General features: G+C 37.4%; 1 protein-coding gene across 9 annotated transcripts in view; it reads right to left on the bottom strand.

The window, feature by feature from the left end:
• CD86 (CD86 molecule) overlaps nt 1-11,719 on the bottom strand; it is a 112,898-nt gene extending 101,179 nt beyond the window's left edge. For 8 of the 9 annotated variants that reach the window (XR_006818109.1, XR_006818110.1, XM_046003858.1 and 5 more), the window contains exon 1: nt 11,607-11,640. Coding sequence is in view for 7 of the 9 variants with exons in the window: in XM_046003858.1 (XP_045859814.1) it covers nt 11,607-11,609 (3 nt within the window). In the remaining 2 variants the exon portion in view is untranslated. Of the gene's footprint in view, nt 1-11,606 lie in introns of all 9 variants that reach the window. The other variant, XM_046003856.1, reaches the window with a different exon arrangement.
• Nucleotides 11,720-22,621: the final 10,902 nt, after the last annotated feature.

The following is a 22,621-nucleotide window of genomic DNA, read 5'->3' as shown; positions in this document are numbered from 1 at the left end:
TTCATCTAGAATTAGACTGGGGTCCTGAATCCTGACTCTGTATCTGTTATGTAACCTGGACAAATTATTTAACATCTCTAAAATTTAGTTTTCACTTGTGGAAAATGGGGGATAATAATATTACCTATCTCCTGGGTTTGTAAGGATTAAATGAAATATTACATGATGTGGTAGAGTATGCCATAATGCCTGCCATGTGGTAAGAAATGTTAACTATGGTGAGACATTCTCCCTTAGTAGCTGCCAAGTAGGATCTCTATCTGATTCATCTTCATTTTCTCAACTTTAAATAAAACTTTATTGAATAAATGAAAAAGCTAATAGTCTTAGCTTCCTCTCTTCTAGCTCTGATTCACTACAACCTGGAATGTGATATTTTCTTAAGCCCTCCCATCCACAGTGATCTCACTCTCCTCTCAACCTCTGTTGCACTAACAGAGGTCAGAGGTCAAAACTGGTGGCCTGAGCCAACCCACACCTCCAGACAATGTGTAAAAAATCAGGAGATTTCACCTATAAATCTACCTTCCTAACTCCTGTCAAACAATAAGATTAGGTTGTACTGGGCCAGACTCCTGTACCCAGGACAACAGAATGGTGACCAGCAGTATTGCTCAACATGGGGCTCATCTGCTTGTGTAATGAAGTTCCCACCATTCATGTGCCATGAGGGTCTAATAAACTATAGGCCTGTTTCACACTTCTGTTCTCTGAGGGTCTCTGTAGGCATTCCACATTTGCCATTCCTGACTTAGAGACTATAACTCACCACTAGATTGCTTTTTAACTTGATTTCATCCTGCTTAGCAGAGTCATATAAATTCACTGTAGATTTAGCAGTTCCAAAGAAAAAAAACTTATTTCTGCAATCTCACCAATCTAGAGGTAACCACTATGACTATATTGACATGCTTGCTTGCTATGCTGTTTCTATGCATTATTTTCCTTATGATTCCATAGCCTTATGAGTCCTTCTATCATTAAAAAGTCATCAACGCACACACACACACACACACACACACATCATCATCATCATCATCATCACCAACTTCATTTTTAATTTATTTAACTGTTCACCTACTATGAAAAATTAAGGTTGATTCTTATTTTTCATCATATTAAATAATGCCATAATAAACATTTTTGTACATAAATCTTTTCCATGTCCCTTATTATTTATCTGTATCTTTAAAGGTGAAATCATTAAGAAGAGGAATAAGCATTTTTACGATAAACAAAAGTGGTAGTTTATATATCTTCTAGAATTAGAAGTGCAAATTTGAATACGTTACCCATGATGACTAATAAGCAAAGAAGTCTTTATAAATTAAGAGCAGACATTTGCAGATGTAACATATTTGAAGTCCAGAAGACTAAAACGGGGCTTTCGTAGCTTTGTGAAGACATAGGTAATTACCAACTATGGAACAGGATTATATTTTAATGTTTTTGGCATCCTACCTTACATAAAATATATTTTAGGTGGCTTTGTTGTTTGCCTTTCACCTTATTCACCTGCACTGAGCCTGTCCTTCTTTTATCCATAATTAGAGATTAACTCTAGTGACCTCTGGGTTTTAAGGAAGAATCCATTTGCTAGAAGTGAATCAGAAAAGGTAAAGCTAGGCGCGCCTGGGTGGCTCAGTGAGTTAAAGCCTCTGCCTTCGGCTCAGGTCATGATCCCAGGGTCCTGGGATCGAGCCCTGCGTCAGGCTCTCTGCTCTGCGGGGAGCCTGTTTCCTCCTCTCTCTCTGCCTGCCTCTCTGCCTACTTGTGATCTCTGTCTGTCAAATAAATAAATAAAATCTTAAAAAAAAAAAGAAAAGGTAAAGCTAAAGAAATTTAAGACAATTTAAAACATAGAAAATAGATTTAAAGAAAAGAATGTGAAGACTGAAATATTTTATTTCCACGAGACTTCACATCCACTATAAATTCCCAAAAGCCTCATGGCATTGGTAAGTGCTCATAGCCACATTTTACAGATGAAGGCACTGAAGGTCAGGGGTTGAGGTAGCTTCCCCAAGGTCACACTGCTGGTCAACACAGAACTACTTATTAACTACTTATTACTTGACACCAGCCAGACTGACTCAGAACTCTGGCACTTAGCCAAGATGGAAAGCAGCTACCTTGTTCTGTGGAACCTCGCAGACTTTACTGTTACTTTAAAAAAAATCATCATATTTGATATATTTACCTTGAGAAATCATGTTACTCATTTTGGCATATTTCTAATACGTAGTCAAGGGCCTGGAATAAAGGTGTTGAATGAACTGAAAAATTATTAAGAATGGATAAATAGGCAGTTGGCCAGAATAGGTGTTTTTAAGCAATTTTAAGCTTCTTATGGTTGGCAAATTGCTTTCCAGAAGGGTTATAGTCATTCATAATCCCACAATCAATAGTATATGAAAGTACTATTCTTCTTGTACACTCATTATTATTATTATTAGAGAGAGAGAGTGAACAGGGGAGGGGCAGAGGGAGAGAGAGAATCTCACAACCTTGAGATCATGCCCTGAGCTGAAATCAGGAGTCAGACACTTAAATGACAGAGCCACCCAGGTGCCCCCTCATTAGCATTATTATCTCTGCCCCAATGAAGCATACATTGTTAATTTGATAAATAAAAATATTTCATTGGTGTTTGCATTAGCATTTCTTTAATATTTAGTGAAGACAAACATTTTGGGTTTCTTTAAATTACTTTTTTAAATTAAGTTTTTAATTTTAATTCAAGTATTGTTAATATACAGTGTTATAGTAGTTTCAAGTATACAATATAGTGATTCAGCAATTTTACCATTACTTAGTGATAATCATAAGTGTACTCTTTAATCTCCATCACCTGTTCCACCCATCCCCCTCCCATCTCCCCTCTGGTAACCATCAGCTTGTTCTCTGTAGTTAAGAATCTACTGGGTTTGTCTCTCTCTGGGTCTGTCTCTCTCTTTTTTTCCCTTTGCTCATTTGTTTTGTTCCTTAAATTCCACATATGAGTGACATCACATGGAATTCATCTTTCTCCGACTTCTTTCACTCACCATAACCCTCTCCAATTCCATCTATGTTGTTGCAAATGTCGAGATTTAATTTTTTTATTATGACTGAGTAATATTCCAATGTATACATATATACACCACATCTTTATCCATTCATCTATCATGGGCACTTGGGCGACTTCCATAATTTCACTATTGCAAATAATGCTGCAAGAAGCAGAGGTGTGTGTATCTCTTTGAATTAGCGTTTTTGTATATTGGAGGTAAATACCCAGTAGTGCAATTACTGGATCATAGGGAGGTTCTATTTTTAACTTTTTGAGGAACTTCCATACTGTTTCCTACAGTGGCTGCACCAGTTTGCTTTCCCACTAAACAGTGCACAAGGCTTCCTTTTTCTCTACATTTTTGCTAACACCTGTTTCTTGTGTTTTTTACTGTAGCCATTCTGACAGGTGTGAGGTGATATCTCATTGTAGTTTTGATTTGCATTTCCTTGATAAAGAGTGACATTGAGCCTCTTTTCATGTGTCTGTTGGTCATTTGTACATCTTTGGAGAAGTGTCTGTTCATGTCTTCTGCCCGTTTTTAAATAGGATTATTTATCTTTTGGGTGTTGAGTTATATCTTTAAATTACTTTTTTAAATGTTTATATTTGAATTAATGTAAGATGCCAAGAAAGTTGGGGAAAAACGTATAAAGAGGTCTTGTGTACGCTTCACGTTTCCCCCCAAAGATAACGCCTTGTATAACTGCGGTACGACAATTAAAACCAGGAAATGGACATTTGTATAGTCCATAGAGATTACTTAGATTTCACCAGTTTTATGTCTTATGTGCATTCATCTGTGTGTATGTGTGTGTGTGTGTGTGTGTAGTTCTATGCAATTTTATCACATGTGTAAATTCATGTAACAACTGCCATTCATATAATAAGAAAATATTCCATTACCACAAGGCTCCCTTGTGCTAACCGTGGTAGCTGCATACCTCCTCCTTTCTCCAGCACCCATGGCTAAACCACCAATCTGCTTTTTTTTCTTTAAAATTTTGTTTATTTCAAGAATGACATTTATGATATATAACATTTTGGGATTGGCATTTTCACTTTGCATAATTCTCCGGAGATTGATCCAAGTTTTTGCGTATATCAGCAGTTCTTTCCTTTTAGTGCTAAGTGGTATTCCATGGTACATGTGTACCATAGTTTGTTTAACCATTCACTCAATGATGGGTATTTTCCCCCCAGTTTTTGACTATTACAAATAAGTCTGATATGAATATTGATGTGTTGGTTTTTGTATGAACATAGGTTTTTTTTTTATTTCTCTGGGATAAATGCCCAAGACTTCAACTGCTGGGTCATATGGTAAGTGTATGTTTAGTTTTATAAGAAACCGTCAAACTGTTTTCCAGAGTGGCTATACAATTTTACACTCTCAACAGCAAAATATGAATGATCCAGTTTCTCTGCATTCTGCAAGCATTTGATGTTACCATTATTTTTTTTATCCATCCTAATAGACACATAGTGATATTCACTGTGGGTTTAATTTTCATTCTCATAATGGCTAATGATGTTAAACATCTTTTCATGATTGAATTTGAATTTGTCATCTGAATATCATCTTTGAGAAAATGTCTTTGTTTATCTCTTGCCTAATATCAAATTGGATTGTTCATCTGTTTACTGTTTAATCTGATAAATGAAAACATCTCATTGGAGCTTGAATCGGCATTTCTTTTTTTTTTTTAAACATTTTATTTATTTATTTGACAAAGAGACAGAGATCACAAGTAGGCAGAGAGGCAGGCAGGAGGATTGGGAGCAGGCTCCCTGCCGAGCAGAGAGCCTGATTCGGGGCTCTATCCCAGGACCCTGAGATCATGACATGAGCCGAAGGCAGAGGCTTAACCCACTGAGTCACCCAGGCGTCCCCGGCATTTCTTTAATACCTAGCAAAGAGGATCATTTTTTTGTCTTTTATATGTATTCTTTAAAATAGCTTAATTATTAATTGCATTAGATTGCTTTTGTCATTTTATTTTAATTATGTTATGTTAGTCACCATACAGAACATTGTTAGTTTTTGATATAGTGTTCCATGCTTTTGTCATTTTATAATTGTTGTTCTTTCTTCCTAATTACATTATAAAGATTACCTGTTGGCTATTTTTTTCCTGTATTTTACAGTTCCTTAAAACAATCAGGTTCTTTTTTTTTAATTTTTTTTAAGATTTTTTATTTATTTATTTGACAGACAGAGATGACAAGTAGGCAGAACAGCAGGCAGAGAGAGATGGGAAGCAGGCTCCCTGCTGAGCAGAGAGCCTGATGTGGGGCTTGATCCCAGGACCCTGGGATCATGACCTGAGCTGAAGGCAGAGACTTTAACCCACTGAGCCACCCAGGCATCCCAACTATCAGGTTCTTGATAAAGATTTATTGTTTTCTAGTTGAAAATAGTTGCAACATGAGGGTAATGATCTAGATTTATCTTTTGGATATTTTTTCAGATTTTATCCCATGGTTAGTTCCTAGCTGATATTGACTAATTGGTTTACTTAATTATTAATTCCTTATTATTTTCATTATATCTTTTAGTACAGTCAAATCAGATTAATTTGATCCCCTGTAAAATAGAACTGTGACATTAGATAGTATAAGATAGATAATATAGAACTGAGACTATAGAAAGCAAATTTTAGACTCATTTTGACTTCAGAACTTTCTAAGAGGCTGCTTTAATATTTCTTTATTCCAAATCTACTATACTGTTCTGTTTAAATTATGAGTGAGCCCCAAAATTCCGTGTGTGTTTCTTTTTTACATCACCAGATTCACTGCAGTCTTCACCTCTGAGAAGTCTCAAATAACGACTTGCTTACAGCTTTACAGAATAGAATGGAATCTGTGTCAGTACTAAAAATCTAATTTGTAAAATAATAGCTGCAAAAATCCTTTTCTTCCTGAAAGCCTTCTCAAACCAGTTTGGTGGGAAAAAGTATCTGCTTTCCATTCCCTGTGTTTAGCAATTAAAGTAGAGGAAGGAAAACTCCAGGTCTGGCTGACTGGACCCTAGGTTGTTCCCATGTGGCTGTTATGAACAGCGAAGGTGAGTTTGGTCCCGAGAGGAGGTCTCCTCTCATCGCCAAATGTTTACAGGAGTGGTCCATGTGCTGTCTCTGTATTCCCAGCTTTATGATTTACTCCTTCTACTTAGCTGGGAGATCTCTGCAAAGGTCACCAAAAGCCTCGGGACTGATATTTTCAGTCATTCTCCTACTTCACCTTTCTGCACAATTTGACACTGTGGCTACCCTCTGCTTTGTGAAATATTTTCCTCCTCTTAGCTTAGGTGACATAATCCTTTATCTTCCCTCCCTCCCCTATACACCCAGTTTCTTTCTCTGGCCATATGCCTTCTTCTCACCAATGTATTATGCACACGCGCCAAGTGAATTAGTTTGCTAGGGTTGTGGCAACAAAGTACCACTAACTGTGGCTTAAACAACACAAGTTTATTGTCTCACAATTCTGGAAGCCAGAAGTCCTAAATGAAGGTGTCAGCAGAGCTGGATCCTTCTGAGGGCTGTGAAAGATGGATCTGTTCTAGGCCTCTCTCCTTAGCTTGTGAATGACCTTCTCCTCCATGTCTCTTCACATTGTCTTCTCTCTATGCATGTTTCTCTGTCTAAATTTTCTCTTCTTTATCAGCACACCTATCATCTTGGATTAGGGCACCCTCACAACCCCATTTTGACTTGATTATCACTGTGAAGACCTTATTTCCTAATATGGTCACATTCTGAGGTACTGGGGTTAAGACTTCAACATATCAATTCTGAGGGAACACAATTCAATCATTAACATTTAATCATTAGATTGATTTTTTTCTGTTGTAGCTCATGTGTTCCATGTAGAAGTTTGGTAAATACAGTTTGCTTTTCCCTGGGGATGTCCTGTTTTTGCTTGCATCTATCTCCTCCTTCGGTTTCTATGACTTCACTTTTTTCCTGCTTTGCTCCAATCTCTGTAGTCATTCTGTGATGTCTATTGTGGACCCTTCATCCTCATCCCTTCCTTAAATATCAAGGTTTTCCAGGTTCCATCCTTGGCTTCTTATCATTCTTTCATCCTCTCTGCCTAGTGATCTCACCCACAATCAGAATTTCAACGTTCAGCTATACTTATGATGAATACTGTTAATATCTGTTTCAACCTGTACCTCTTTGTGAGCTTTGCACCTGTATATTCGCTTGTCTATTTGGGCATCACCATCCAGCTGCTCACAGGATCTCAAATTCAGCATGTTCAAAAATGAACACACCTTCAGTTTTCTCTTCTCCCTGGCTCAAACCCCATCCACTTCCTATATCCCTCATTTTATGAAGGATGCCACTGTGTACTTAGATCTCTCCTTCCAAACTCCACATCTTTCAGAAACCAAATCCTGTCAATTCTTGTGCTTAAAGTCTTCTAAATAGTATCCTCTTCTCTCTGGTCCTACCATAACTGCCCTGGTTTCACATCCTCAACAACTCTCCTTGGATTATGCCAATAATTTCCTGAATGATCTCCTTGTCACCTGAATCAGTTCTGTGCTCTGCTATCAGAGGAATTTTTTAAAGCAAATATTATCATATCTTTGCTAGTTTAGTATTCTTCAAACTTAGGCGTAATTTTGAGATAACCACAGCTGGATACCTGGGTTCTGGGTCTCCTTGGTCTAACCCCTCCTAGTTTCCACCTTATTTTCTGTTATTACTAGCTGTCAGGCATCCTCTCATAGCTATACTTGCAGCAACCCCCACACCACCCCCCATCTTACTATTTAATCACCCAGACCTTGGGTCTTTAAACCATGTTGACCCACCATGAAACCCACAGCTGGAGGTCTATAAAAGCCCCAGCAGATCTCTGAGCCATCTCTTCTCTTCTGCACTATCACTGCTCCTGCCTTCACCCCTGCACCTAAATTTGACTCCCTGTTTTCCTAGCTTCACCCTCCTTTCTAGTATTTGTCTTCTCATTGGGATCAGAGTCATTCCTTGGCAGTGGCTGGCCTTGTCCTTGGGCTCTGTCTATTTCAAGTCAGTTTCACTGGAAGCCCAGCCTGTCTTAACAGGCCCAGAGGATACTGCACACTTCTGTTGAAGAAAACCTTCCTGAATTCTAGTTCTAGCATTGCCATTGAGTAATTGTGTAATCTTGGATGAAACACTTCCCCTCTCTTTCTTAATCCTAATAGTAGCCATAATAAAAAAAAAAAAACTAATAATAATTACTAAGTACTTATCAGGGCAAGACTCTAAGTACTTTACGTGGGTTATCGCTCACAACCACTTATGACTTACCACATTTATCCCCACTGTACAGGTGAGAAACTGAGGATCACAATTTTTAAGCAACTTGTCCAGGATCACACAGCCAGAAAGCAGGAGAAGGTAGGATTCATCCCCAGCATTCTGGTTCCAAAGCATGGCCCCTTAACCACTGCCCTGGTCTTCCTTCCAATATACAGCTCACTCAAGAGCCATGCCATCACAGCTATAAACTGCAGAAGTAAGCACTCTGGTCTTTCCACATAGAACATTCTATGAAAACCAGGATCTAGTGAGTGTATTTTAAAGAGGAGTCAAGTGAGAAAAAAGTTAAACACAAAAGGCCAAAACCCTAAAAATGGAATTCCACAAATTATGAATGATCACATAGTACTGGACAGCCGACTGCTTTTCTGAGAGAAGCCAAGTATTGATTTATTTTTTTAATTATCTAGTTTTATTTTTCTGCCTGCAGATGTGATCCAAGTTCAAAAGCACAAAGTAGAAAATAGAAATCATCTGTATTTCTGATTAACATTGTGAACATACAGGCATCATGTATAAAAGTAGTAGCACTATAAATTCTGCTTTTTTTCTTTAGCTAAACACATTAAAAATTGTTCTACAATAGAATCTTTAATGGTTCATGGTATCCTGTTATGGATATTCCATAATTAACCAATTATCTATTTTAAGATATTTCAGTTGTTGCTTAGATTTTCACTATTAGAAACAACAAGAAAAATATTTATGTCACTAAACTTTTACAAACATATATGATTATGTCTTTTTTTTTTTAAAGATTTTATTTATTTGTCAGAAAGAAAGAGCAAGTGAGTGAAAGAGAGAGAGCATGAGCAGGGGTAGCTGCAGGCAGAGGGAGAAGCAGGCTCCGCACTGAGCAAGGAGCCTGATGTAGGCCTCAATCCCAGGACCTTGGGATCATGACCTGAGCGAAGGCAGAATCTTAACTGACTGAGCCACCCAGGTGTCCCTATGATTATGTCTTTATAATAAATTTCCTAAATTTGAACTTCTTGGTTAAAGGGCATGTACATTTTAAGGGTTTTTTATTTATATCACCAAATTTTTGTCCAGAAAGATTATATTACTGTAAGCAGGTAATAAGGGTATAAATGTTCCTCCCTCCTTTAGAAACATGTAGGCTTCTTCTTGCATGTTAGTTTTTTTTTTTTTTTTTTTTTTTTAAAGATTTTATTTATTTATTTGACAGAGAGAAATCACAAGAGAGGCAGGTAGAGAGAGAGGAAGGGAAGCAGGCTCTCCGCTGAGCAGAGAGCCCGATGTGGGACTCGATCCCAGGACCCCGAGATCATGACCTGAGCCGAAGGCAGCGGCCCAACCCACTGAGCCACCCAGGTGCCCCCTGCATGTTAGTTTTTAAAACTAACTTTTTAAAAAGAAACTTTTTAAAAGAAACCTGCCATTTTGATAAAGAAAAATAATATTTCACTGTTTTAGTTAGCATTTCTTTTATTTCTGATGAGTTTCCCATTACTTATTGGTCATTTGTATTTTAAAATTTTCTGTTCATTATCAATTTTCAGGCATTGTGAAACAGTGAATCTTAACAAGAACAGTATAGACAGTGGCCTGTGGTTCTACAGATGTCTGCAAGCAGCGTTAGCATAGCACATAGGTATCAAGTGGTATCACTGCTCTAGTTTCACAAAAAGGATAAATTCTGAATTTTTTTCATACATGTGTATTACTTCAAAATTCTACTGCAAGGAAAAAGACTCTATTTAGAAATTAAATTCTAATCTTCTGAAATAAAACCAGCAAAGCTATTTCTGGAACCAGTAAGCACTGAGTAGATGAGGGCTGCTTAGATTTTCAAAGAACAATAATAAATAATAACTGATTCCACTGGAGGGTGGATGTGACCGCTTCCAGTAAGTCACAGCCTTGGGGGTGTGCCGCACGTGAGGAAAACTTGTGGCACAGAGCAAAGCAGCAAGAAAGATTTTAGTTTCACTCCTATATGAGCAGCGTGACCCTAGCAAGTTATTTAGGCTCTTTAAGTTATCTATAAAACAGAATGATATTATCTAAGTCATTGTGAACATTAAAATCTAATGACATATCATGAATAAAGTACACAATACATCATGTATGTTCAATACTGGGGAGCTAAATGAATTATTATTTCACTTTTTTCTACTACCTCATCCTGCTTATAATCTCCCATGGCCTGTTTGTGACTCATTTTCTGGCTTCTGCATTTTCTTCTTGCACCTCTTTTCCCTCTTCCTTTGCCTTGGCTTCTCTCCTACCTTCTCTAACTCATTCCTCTGCCCCCAGGCCAAACTGGCTTTGGTATACCCAAAATTTACTCTCTAGACTTTGTAATGCTTATGCAGACATTTAAATTTCTGGTACTTAAAATCAACAACTGCAACATCTAAATTATTCGAAAAACAGAGGAGCCTGCGTGTTTCAGTCCTGTTTCAGTCGTTAAGCGCCTGCCTTCCAGTCATGATCCCAGGGTCCTAGAATGGAGCCCCACATCCGGCTCCCTGCTCCACGGGAAGTATTGCTTCTCCCTCTCCAACTCCCCTGCTTGTGTTCCCCCTCTCACTCTCTGTCAAATAAATAAATATAATCTTAAAGAAAAAGTTATTCAAAAAGTAAATTTGCAAAATCAAAATTAATCACTTTAAAAAACCCCAAAACCAGTAAGCTTTCTGTGTACCTCAAGTAATGCTTAAATTTGAGTGGCAGTGAAACACGTCTTCAGTAGAAATTTCTTTAAAAGATCCCCTTCCTTGGAACTACAGGATCAACCTAGAGTGGATGGTCTCGGAAGGGGAGAATGGCTTCTGGGACTTCATCTAATTTTTCACAGCACAGACTGTTCTTTATCCCAGATGGTCGTGATTTTGGTTTGTGCATAAATATGCCCTTAATACATATTAGCATTCTTGAGCAGGAAGGACAGAAAACGGAGTACCATCCTCAACCTCAGCCTCATGCTGAGGTAACTTAACTCCTTTTTTTGTTTCTGTTTTTGTTTTTAAGATTATATTTTTTGAGAGAGAGAGCACCAAGAGTGGGGTGAGAGGCAGAGGGAGAAGTAGAGCGCCCGCTGAATAGGGAGACAGATGTGGGGCTCGATTTGGGGCTGGATCCCTGGACTCCAGGATCATGATCTGAGCCTAAGGCAGATGCATAACCGACTGAACCACCCAGGCGCCCCTGAGGTAACTTAACTCCAAATTTCCTGTCAAAGAATAATAAGAATGATCACTCACCATCTGAGATACATCTTGGCTGCGTCAGCTGTTGCACTAAGGTCTGGGAATGATTCTTCTCTGTCTGTACAAGTCTGTGCTACAGTGGAAGGAGGAGCAACCCCCTCCACGTCTGTGAAAACCTTCCTCCCGATGACTGTATATCCTGTAACTTTCTTTAATAAAAGCTGTTCCTCTTTTTTTCTACAGATTTTGCCAACACTTGTGGAAGAAATTTAACCATTTCCTTGCATTTGAATTCACTGACCGACATCTAAATATATTTTTATTTTTTCATTTTTTTAAAAAAGATTTTTATTTTTTAAATTTATTTGACAGACAGAGATCACAAGTAGGCAGAGAGGCAGGCAGAGAGAGAGGAGGAAGCAGGCTCCCTGCCGAGCAGAGAGCCTGATGTGGGACTCGATCCAGGACCCTGAGATCATGACCTGAGCTGAAAGCAGAGGCTTAACCCACTGAGCCACCCAGTCGCCCTAAATATATTTTTAAACATAATTCAGTGGCTTGAGTTCCAGACCTGACATTAAAATGAGACTGACTAAAATTCTCCCTCTTGAAATTCCCTCAAAAAATCTAGAAAATAAAATAATTAAAAAGAAAGAAAATCTCTGCATTTATAAATAGAATAAAGAATATTCTATAGTTTTAGTAAGACAATAAAAAGTATGATTTATTATGGATGTGGATTGAGAGTAAGTAGCCTCTTCCTACTAATTTCCACCACAGAGATGATAGAGATTTCACTGAACTTGTGGCAAAGGAAAGTCTTGTGAGAGCTGCACAACTAAGGAGGGCAAACAAAAACTACTGCTTTTATTATTTCATTCTTACTAGAGGCAAAGATTAAATTGGTCCAAGAGAAGTTTCCTGAAATAGAGGCCTGGAAAAAAAAAGAGCAGTATCCTAATATTAAGAGATGCACTGGAGAGAGAAACATAAAATTCACAAGTAGAAATTATTTTCAGAAGAAAAGAAATTTCTTGATGAATATGAACTGAAAGGAACACTACGAAGGAATTTAAAGGATTCAGATTATCAAAAAAAAACTTTAAGAAAATGGATTTTCCTCCAGATAAATCACTGTGAGCATTTTAAATTAAAAAGACATTGAAAGCTAAAAGCAAAATGAAAAAGTAGGATGACTACAGAGAAAGATAAAACCATCTTGACCTCATAGTCAGCCCTAATATCAAAAAGCCACAGAACAATATCAGTAGAGTTGTTTTTTTTTTTTTGTTTCTTTTTTTTTATCAATAGAGTTTTGAGGTAGCATTCTCTACCTAGAGAAGATTCCAGTTAAGTATGAAGGTCAATAGAAATATATTACCAAAAATACCACTACAAAGATAACCTCCCTAAATAAATTACTCGAAGATATGTTTCAGAATAGTAAGAAATGAATTAAGGTTGAAAGTATAAGGATACAGAAGCTGTTGTCTTGATTTCCTGCCTCTAAAAAAGAGAAAAATGGAGGAGGAAAACGGGCACAGTTGAAAGCAAATGCTAAAGTGGAAATTGATAGATGTAAACACTTACTTTAAAAATGAAGAAAGATCTCAAAAAAAAAAAAAAAGAAGGAAGAGTCCTCTCGTCACAGTGGAGCTGAAGGAAGGCTCTACAGCCCAGCTTATCATCAACACTGAGAGAACCGTGATCGGTTCTGTTCTGCTGCGGGAGCTGAAGCCTGTCCTGTCCCAGGGGTAACCTGCTTACATCTGGACTTCAGAATCTGGCACAGAACAAAAGTGCCTGGCATCCACTACTGCTGCCTTTCATTTATAATAATAGCCCTTCCATCTGGCAGCGGGGGAAGAATACACTCTTGACATTCTTGTCTCCTGCTTTAGAATGCTAGTGTGTATCTATCATGTATGCAATACTTTCCCCCTTTTCGCTTTGCTAACCAAAGAACATATATTTTACTGTCAGTTTTCTCAACTCATGAATCCATGTGGCATTTTCTCTGTCCTGCTACTTCTTCTGGGCTTCTCCTCCCTTCTTTTTTTTCACAACAATGGACAGGAATTGGGTATTTTAAGTTCATTGGAAATCACCCTCCCTCCCAGTGTAAACAAAAATTAGCCTAGAAATAGTCTAAACGGCCTCTCAGCTTGATATCTGAAAATTGAGGTAGCATACTTTTTAGAATTAAATACAAAAACAAGATCTCTACAAAATTTTGTCCTACGAATTTCCTGGTATTGTAATTGGTTATTGACAACACTTGTCGTGAAATCGTCTCTGAATAATAAACTAGCATATGAATAAAAAAAAAAAAAGAAGGAAAGATCTCAAATCAACAACTTAACTTTACAACTTAAGGAACTAGAAAAAGAAGAAACTAAACACAAAGATACCAGAAGGAAGGAAACTGTAAAACTTGAAACAGAGATAACTGAAATACAGAATAGAAAAACAATAGAGAAAATCAATGAACCCCAAAGTTGGTTCTTCGAAGAAATAAAAAATATTAACAAAAATTTAGCTACAAATGGACTAAGAAAATAAGAGTGAAGACTTAAATTACTGAATCAGAAGTGACCAATGAATTAAAGAAATCAAAAGGAAAATTAAAAAAAAATCTTGAGGCAGACAAAAATGAAAACAAAAAATTATGAAAACTTGTGGGACGTAGCAAAAGCAGTTCTAACAGGGAAGTTCATAAAAATAAGTGCCCACATTGAGAAAATAGTAAGATCTCAAATAAACAATTTAACTTTGCACTGCAAGAGCCTAGAAAAAGAACAAACTAACCCAAAAGTTAGCAGAAGGAAGGAAATAATAAAAATTAAAGCAGAAATAAATGAAATAGAGACTATAAGGCAATAGAAAAGATCATCAAAACTAATTGTTGTTTTTTTTCTTTTTAAGATTTTATTTATTTGAGAGAGAGAGAGAGAGAGAGAGCACGCATCAGCAGAGGAAGGGAAAGAGGGAGAGGGAGACTCCCTGCTGAACAGGAAGTGGCTTATCCACTGAGCCACCCAGGCACCCTAATAGTTGGCTTTAAAAAAGACAAACCTTTAACAAGATAGACAAACCTTTAACTAGATTAAGAACAAAGGAGAAAAGACTCAAATCAATAAAACTATAAATGAAAGAGGAGACATTATAATGATACCACAGAAATACAGAAGATGGTAAGAGAATATGATAAACAATTGTGTGCCCATAAGATAGGCACATGAAAAGGAGCTCAATATCACTAATCATCAGGAGAATGCAAATCAAAACCACAATGAGATACCACCTTACACCTGTCAGAATTATTAGAATCAAAAAGACAAGAAAGAATAAGTGTTGGTAAAGATGTGGAGAAAAAGGAACTCCTGTGTACTATTGGCAGGAATGTAAATTGGTGTGGCCATTGTGGAAAACAGTATGGAGGTTCCTCAAAAAATTAAAAATAGGGTCACCTGGGTGGCTCAGTGGGTTAAAGCCTCTGCCTTCGGCTCGGGTCATGATCTCAGGGTCCTGGGATCGAGCCCCACATCGGGCTCTCTGCTCCGTGGGGAGCCTGCTTCCTCCTCTCTCTCTGCCTGCCTCTCTGCCTACTTGTGATTTCTCTCTGTCAAATAAATAAAATATAAAAAAAATTAAAAGTAGAAATACCATATAATCCAGTAATTCTGCTACTGGATATCTATACAAAAAAGGGAAAATATTAATTTGAAAAGATACTTGCATCCCTATGTTTATTGCAGCATTATTTATTATAGCCAAGATATGGAACCAATCCAAGTGTCCATTCATAGGTGAATGGACTAAAAAAAATACAAAATATATGCCCAATAGAATATTACTCAGCCATTAAAAAGGATGAGATCTTCTGATTTGTGACAATATGAATGGGCCTAGCAGGTATTATGCTAAGTGAAATAAGTCAGACTAGAAAGATGAATAACATATGATTTCACTTATAGACAGAATCTAAAAAATAAAACAAATGAATAAACAAAAAGCAGAAACAGGCCCATAAATACAGAGAAAAAACTGATAGTTTCCAGATGGGAGGGTAGTGGAGGATTAGGTAAAATGGGTAAGGGAGAGTAGAAGATACAGGCTTCTAGTTATGGAGTGAATAATTCACAGGAATAAAAGGTACAGGGTAAGGAATATAGTCAATGGTATTATAACAGTGTTGTATGGTGACAGTTGGTAGCTATACTTCTGGTAAGCATAGAGTAACATATAAACTTGTCAAATCACTATGTTGTACACCTGAAACTAAAGTAACATTGTGTGTCAACAGTACTTCAATTGAAAATGAATAAATAGAATTGTCAAAAAAATATATACAGCAACAAATTGGATAACTTAGAAGAAATGGATAAAATCCTAGAAACACATAACCTACCAAGACTGAATCACAAAGAACAGAAAATCAAAGAGACCAATAATGAGTAAGGAGATGGAAGCAGTAATCAAAAACTACAACCAAGAAAATGCCCAGAACCTGATGGCTCCACAGGTGAATTCTACCAAACATTTAAAGAGGAATAATGCCAATCCTCCTTAAACTCTTCCAAAAAATTGAAGAGTGGGGAACATTGCCAAACTCACTTTACAAGGCCAGAGCTTTACTCTCATTACAAAGTTAGGTAAGGGCACTATAATAAAAAAGAAAATGACAGGCTGTTACTCCTAATGAACATAGATGCAAAAACTCTTAACAAAATACTAGCAAACTGACTTCATCAGTACATTTAAAAGACCATACACAATGAACAGGTGGAATTTACCCCTGGGTTTTGAGGATGATACAACATATGCAAATCAATAAGCATGATACACCCCATTAATAGAATGAAGGGTAAATATCATATAGTCATCTAAATAGAAATTCAGAAAAAGCATTTGACAAGATTTAATATCCTTTATTGATTTAAAAAAACCAAACTCTTGACAAATTGGTATAGAATAAATGTATGTCAACATAATAAAGTCCATATACAACAAACCCATGGCTAATATCATGCTATAGATTGAATTGTATCCTCCCCAAAATTCATATGTGAGGCTCTCTCAGTGTGATGGTATTTGTAGATGAGGCCTTTGACAGGTAATAAGGTTTAGATGAGGTCATGAGGATGGGGATTTCATGATGGGATTAGTGTTCATATAAGAGGAGATACTGGGAACTTGACCCTTTTTCTGTCTCCACCATCTGAACACACCATGAGAAGGCACTTATCTAAAACCCACAAAGAATTCTCACCAGAACCCAGTTATGCTGGCACCCTGATCTTGGACTTGTCAGCCTTCAGAATGGTGGGAAATAAATTTCTGCTGTTTAAACCACCCAGTCTGCAGTATTTTGTTATGACAGCTTGAGCAAACTAAGAGAGCCTCGTTATTTTTTGTTCAAAGTCAGAGGTGTTATACAAGATCATAGATACTGAGGTATACATGTTTTATGCTCAGAGATAAGCCTGTCTTTCTTTTTGCTAGGCTCTTAGTGATTTGGGGATTTGTGTTAAATTTGTCTGGAGTTGAGTTGGGCTGGAAGTTCAGAGTTGCTTTGGTTAACCTCAGTGTACTACAGGCTTTCAAATTTTTCTAGTGATACCTTGTGTGGGCTGTTTGTCAGAGTGTTTCTCTCAATGTCTGCTCTACACTTCACTTTGTCTTTCTGCTTTCCTCTGAGTCTTCCCTTTAAATTGCTTGCCCAAAATAATCTGTCTTTTGAAGCTCTTCTAGCTGTATTCCATTCTTAGTTTTACTTAATGTTTATTAGAGTGGTTATGGGGAGGGGGGTAAGAAAGGCTTAGTTCTCGGATGTTCTAATTGCTTCAGTTTTCACGGGACATTGTGAACCTGTGTTCTTGCCTTCACTAGTGTTCTTGCCTTCCACTGGACATAGTGCTGGGCCAGGACCTATCCTTGACTTAATCCCAGGGTTAAACATTTATTCTCCTGTTCCCCACCCCCACCCCTAGTGGCAATGGGCATCGACCAGTGCCCTAAGGATACAATTTTTGTTTCCATTATCCCTGTAGATTGAGCCTTTTGTTTCATAAAAGACATAGAACTGGGTTTGAGCAGAGTTTTGGCAATGATTTCTAGTCCCCATCATCCAGCCATCCCTGTAAGGAAAATGTCCTCAGAGTTTTCTTCAATTTTCTTTCAATTTTCTTCAGTGCTCCTGGTGAGGTTCTCAAAGAAAAACACTTCAAGAAGGTAATAACCCTTGGGGGCTTACTTCACTGTATCACACTGGCCCACACTCAGCCTTTAGAAATTGATTACAGTTTTCCAGTTATTCTTGTTACCGGCTTATATGGCATTGAGGGCATCTGCCCCAGGTAATCAAATGCTCTGATTTTGTTTTTCTATAAAGGGGCTGTCTCTCTCCAATTTTGGGTTATATTTTTACCCTGTGATAGTTATTCTCTTCAGGGTTCAAGAATCTATTAGTTTTCCCTCCCAATCCCATCTTGTTTCATTTACAATGACTCTTAATCTCACAAAACAAACTGGGGGTTGCTGGGGGGAGGTGGGATTGGGAGAGGGGGAGCGGGCTATGGACATTGGGGAGGGGAGGCGAACCATAAGAGACTATGTACTCTGAAAAAAAACCTGAGGGTTTTGAAGGGTCAGGGGTGGGAGGTTGGGGCAACCTGAGGGTTTTGAAGGGTCAGGGGTGGGAGGTTGGGGGAACAGGTGGTGGGTAATGGGGAGGGCACGTTTTGCATGGAGCACTGGGTGTTGTGCAAAAAGAATGAATACTGTTACACTGAAAAAATAAATAAAATGAAGTAGGAAGAGAGCCAAAAAAAAAAAAAAAAAAAAGAATCTATTAGTTTTGCAGTTTGTCCAGCATTTTCTTCTTGTAAGGGTGGGAACAATTCTCTTCATCACTCTCTAAACCTCCGAGGTGAAACCAGAAGTAATATCTATATTTTTTTCATATATTTCATACAATTTCTGGGACTCAACCAAAATAACCAAACATACCAGTTTGCTGAATACAAACAAGGTCAATATACAAAATCAACTGAATGTCTATAAAACAGCCATAAACAACAGAAAATATCATTTTTAAATAATCATTTTTAAAATGATAAATTTAAAATGGTAAATCATTTTAATGATTTTAAAAATAATCATTTTTAAAATGATTTTTAAATTGATATAATTTATCATCAAATACATCAATGCCTACAAATAAAACTCATAAAGATGTATGAGATTTCTACCCCAAAAAACTAAGAAAAAAATGTTGAGAAATTGAAGAATATAAAAACAAATGGAGGCATATACTAAGTTCATAAATCAGAAAGCTCAAAAATATAAAAATGGCAATTCCTCTCAAACTGATCTATTGATGTAAAGCAATCCCAGTTAAGATCCTAGAAGATTTTTGTGTAAATTAGCAAGCTGATTCTAAAATGTGTATGGACATGCAAAGGACTGAAAATAAGTCATTCTTAGAGAAGAAAATGAAGTGGAAGGACTTGCTCTAGTAGGAGGTTATAATAATTAAAATAGTATGGTATTGACACAAGGGTAAGCAAATAAATAGAAAGACCAGTGAAAGAAAAAGAGAGTCCAGAATAAGATATACAAATCTATGGACGCTTCACTTTTGGAAAAGCTGGGAACAGAAGGGAAAGGAATTAATTTTCTTTCTTTCTCTCTCTCTCTCTCTCTCTTACTTTCCTTTTACAGTATATGTGCTGCCCAAGTGAATACAGGAATTAATTTTCAATAATTAGTCTTGGTCAATTGGGTATCTGTACAAGAAAAAATGGAGGGGTACCTGGCTGGCTCAGTCAGTAGAACATGTGACTCTTGATCTCAGGGTCATGAGTTCAAGCCTCATGCTGGGTGTGGAGCCTGCTTTTAAAAAAATGAGAGAGGGGCGCCTGGGTGGCTCAGTGGATTAAGCCACTGCCTTCGGCTCAGGTCATGATCTCAGGGTCCTGGGATCGAGCCCCGCATCAGGCTCTCTGCTCTGCAGGGAGCCTGCGTCCTCCTCTTTCTCTGCCTGCCTCTCTGCCTACTTGTGATCTCTCTCTCTGTCAAATAAATAAATAAATAAATAAATGAGAGAGAGAGAGAGAGAGAAATGGAACTTAACTCCCTACTTCATATGTCAGTTCTATGTGTATTATAGATCTAAATGCAAAAAGCAAAATATAATGCTCCTTGGAGATGACAGAGGAGAATATCTTCATGACCCTAAGATAGGCATGTATTTCTTAAATAAGACACTAAAATCTTAAAGACATTAAAAGCAAATATTGATAAGTTAAGCTTGTCAAAAATGAATATTAAAAATATCTGTTCATCAAAAAATACCATTTAGAGAGCAAAAGGCAACTCACAAATTGGGAGAAGATTTTTTTTTTTTTTCTCTTAGTTTTTTTTTTAATTATTTATTTATTTTTTAAATTTTTAAATAAATATATAATGTATTTTTATCCCCAGGGTCTGTGAATCGCCAGGTTTACACACTTCACAGCACTCACCATAGCACATACCCTCCCCAATGTCCATAACCCCACCCCCCTCTTCCAACCCCCCCTCCCCCCAGCAACCCTCAGTTTGTTTTGTGAGATTAAGAGTCACTTATGGTTTGTCTCCCTCCCAATCCCATCTTGTTTCATTTATTCTTCTCCTCCCCCCCAGCTCCCCATGTTGTATCTTGGGAGAAGATATTTTTAACCTGTATAATCACAGAGAGGAGTATATCCAGAATACAATAAGAAACTCCTGTAAATCAAGAAAATAACAGAAAACTAGATAGAAAAAAATAAGCAAAAGATTCTACCAAAGACAAAAAAGGATATCCCAAAGTCCTGAAGGCAGTTAAACATTTGAAAAAGTGCTCAACTTCATTAGTCATCAGGGAAATGCAAATTAAACTACAATGCAATACCATCACACACCCACCAGTAGAGCTATAATTGAAGACTCTTGATCCCATATATAGCCAAGGATGTGGAACATTAACATTTCATACAGTATGTATATAAATTGGGAAAAACCTAAGCTTGAACATATGCTTACTATACTGAAAATCTATTGCTGCAAAACAACAATATTGTTTTAGTGGCTTAAAATCACAAACATATATTCTCTCTCTTTCTGTGGGTCAGGAATTTGACAGTAGCTTAGTTGTGTGGATTTTGGCTCAGGGTCTCTCATGAGTTTACATTCAAAATGTTAGCTCTTCTGAAGACTTGACTACAGCTAGAAAATTTCCTTCCAAGATCCTCCAGTCATATAACTATTGGCAGGAAGCCTTAGTTCCTCACCATGTGTACTTCTCCATAAGATTGCCTCAGTGACCTCATGATACTGCAGCTCTTCCCCCAGACTGGACAAGGAAGAAGCTGTAATGCCTATTATGACCCAGTCTTGGAGGTGACACACCGTCACTTCTGCCGTTCATTAGAAGTGAGTAACTAAGCCCAGCCTTTACTTGAGGGTCATGGATTTAAGCTCCCCCCTTTTGAAGAGAGGAGGGTAAGAGAATTTGGGATGTACATTAAAATCACCACACATACCCAAATACCAAATAATTTTACCCTGAGCTACAGAAGCAAAAATGGTGATTCTATGGTTCTCTAAACATCTACAACAATGTTTATAGCATCATTATTCAGAATAGCCAAATAGTAGAAACAAAATGCATATCAACAATACAACAGATAGACAAATTGTGCCATATTCTAAAAATATAATAGTATTCATATGTAAAAATTAACAAACTTACATGCAAAACCATTGGTGAATCTTGCTAATACTAATATTGAGGAAAAGAGACAAACTTCAAAAATGTGTACTACATTACTTTCTTTATATAAATGTTAAAAGAGGCAAAACCAATCTATACTATAAGAAGTCAAGATGGTGGTCACCTTTGGGGAGGAGAAAGCAGGGGAGGATTTAGAGGGGTTATGAGGAGATGCCTCCGAAATTATCATTTCATTACTGATCTATAACTTGCCCAGAGTGGTAGTGGCAAATATATGTTTACCTTGTTATAGTTCATGGAGCCATACACCTCTGATTTGTGCAGATTTCAGAACTGTCTTATACTTCAAATTTGGAAAATTTTAAAAAGATGCCAAAGAAAGAAAGTATTCTTCAGGTAAAAACAAAACATGTCTGTGTGTTGAATTTGGTCTACAGGTAGCCAGTTTGTAATATCTGCTCTAGACCAGGTTGTTAAATATGATCTCCAGTTAGGTTAGACTTTGGTGGCAGCATAAATCTATTCCTATAGAATTTAGAATTGTCAGATGTTGGTTATGGAGAAATCATTCTGATCAGTTAATCCAGTGATTTTTTTCAAACCAACCTCACTGGCAGAGGCAACCCCTTAGGTACTCTACAGACTGCAAGTTCTTCTCAGAACACAGTGTAAAAATCACTGATCTAGCCTAATGCCCTTGTGTTATGGTGGTAATGTCCTGAGATTCACTCCCACGTGAAGTTACCATGAGTATGCTGTACTGCTCTGGTGAAGAAACCTAAAAAGGGAAAAGTTAATATCTCGGGACCTTGGTTGGAGTAGCTACTCTCCAATTCAGTCATTCAAGGTGGTGGCAAAGCAGAATTATCAAAGATAAGCTGAGACCAAGAAATGTGTTGGAAAGTGTTCTGTTTAGGGACTACCCTGGGGAATGCCCTATTTGCTAACAAAGATGTGGGGCATTCTCTCATCCAGCTCACCCTTTAACTAGGTTCTCAACTCTGGCTGTACATTACAACCACCTGGGAACTTTTAAAAAAATACTGCTTCCTGGGTCTCCCCATAGACGAATAGAATCAGATTCTCTGGAGTGGGCTGGAAAGAACTGGATATTCTGACCCCTACTGAGATTTACTGAGATGTGTATGGACTGAGCTCATCATCTCAGAGAAGCTCTGAGTCTAAACAACAAATTGGGCCTTGCCACAAGATGAAAAAAAACACTAGAGAAAAGAAAAAAATCCCTCTGGTGGTAGCAAAACTCCAGGCTGCCTATCTTTATTAGTATGAGGACTTGGGCCTCTTCTCT

The sequence above is a fragment of the Meles meles genome, chromosome 4, assembly GCF_922984935.1.
Source record: "Meles meles chromosome 4, mMelMel3.1 paternal haplotype, whole genome shotgun sequence".
Lineage (NCBI taxonomy): Eukaryota > Metazoa > Chordata > Mammalia > Carnivora > Mustelidae > Meles > Meles meles.
Note: the sequence above shows the minus strand (reverse complement) of the source record. Positions and strands in the feature narration are given on the sequence as shown.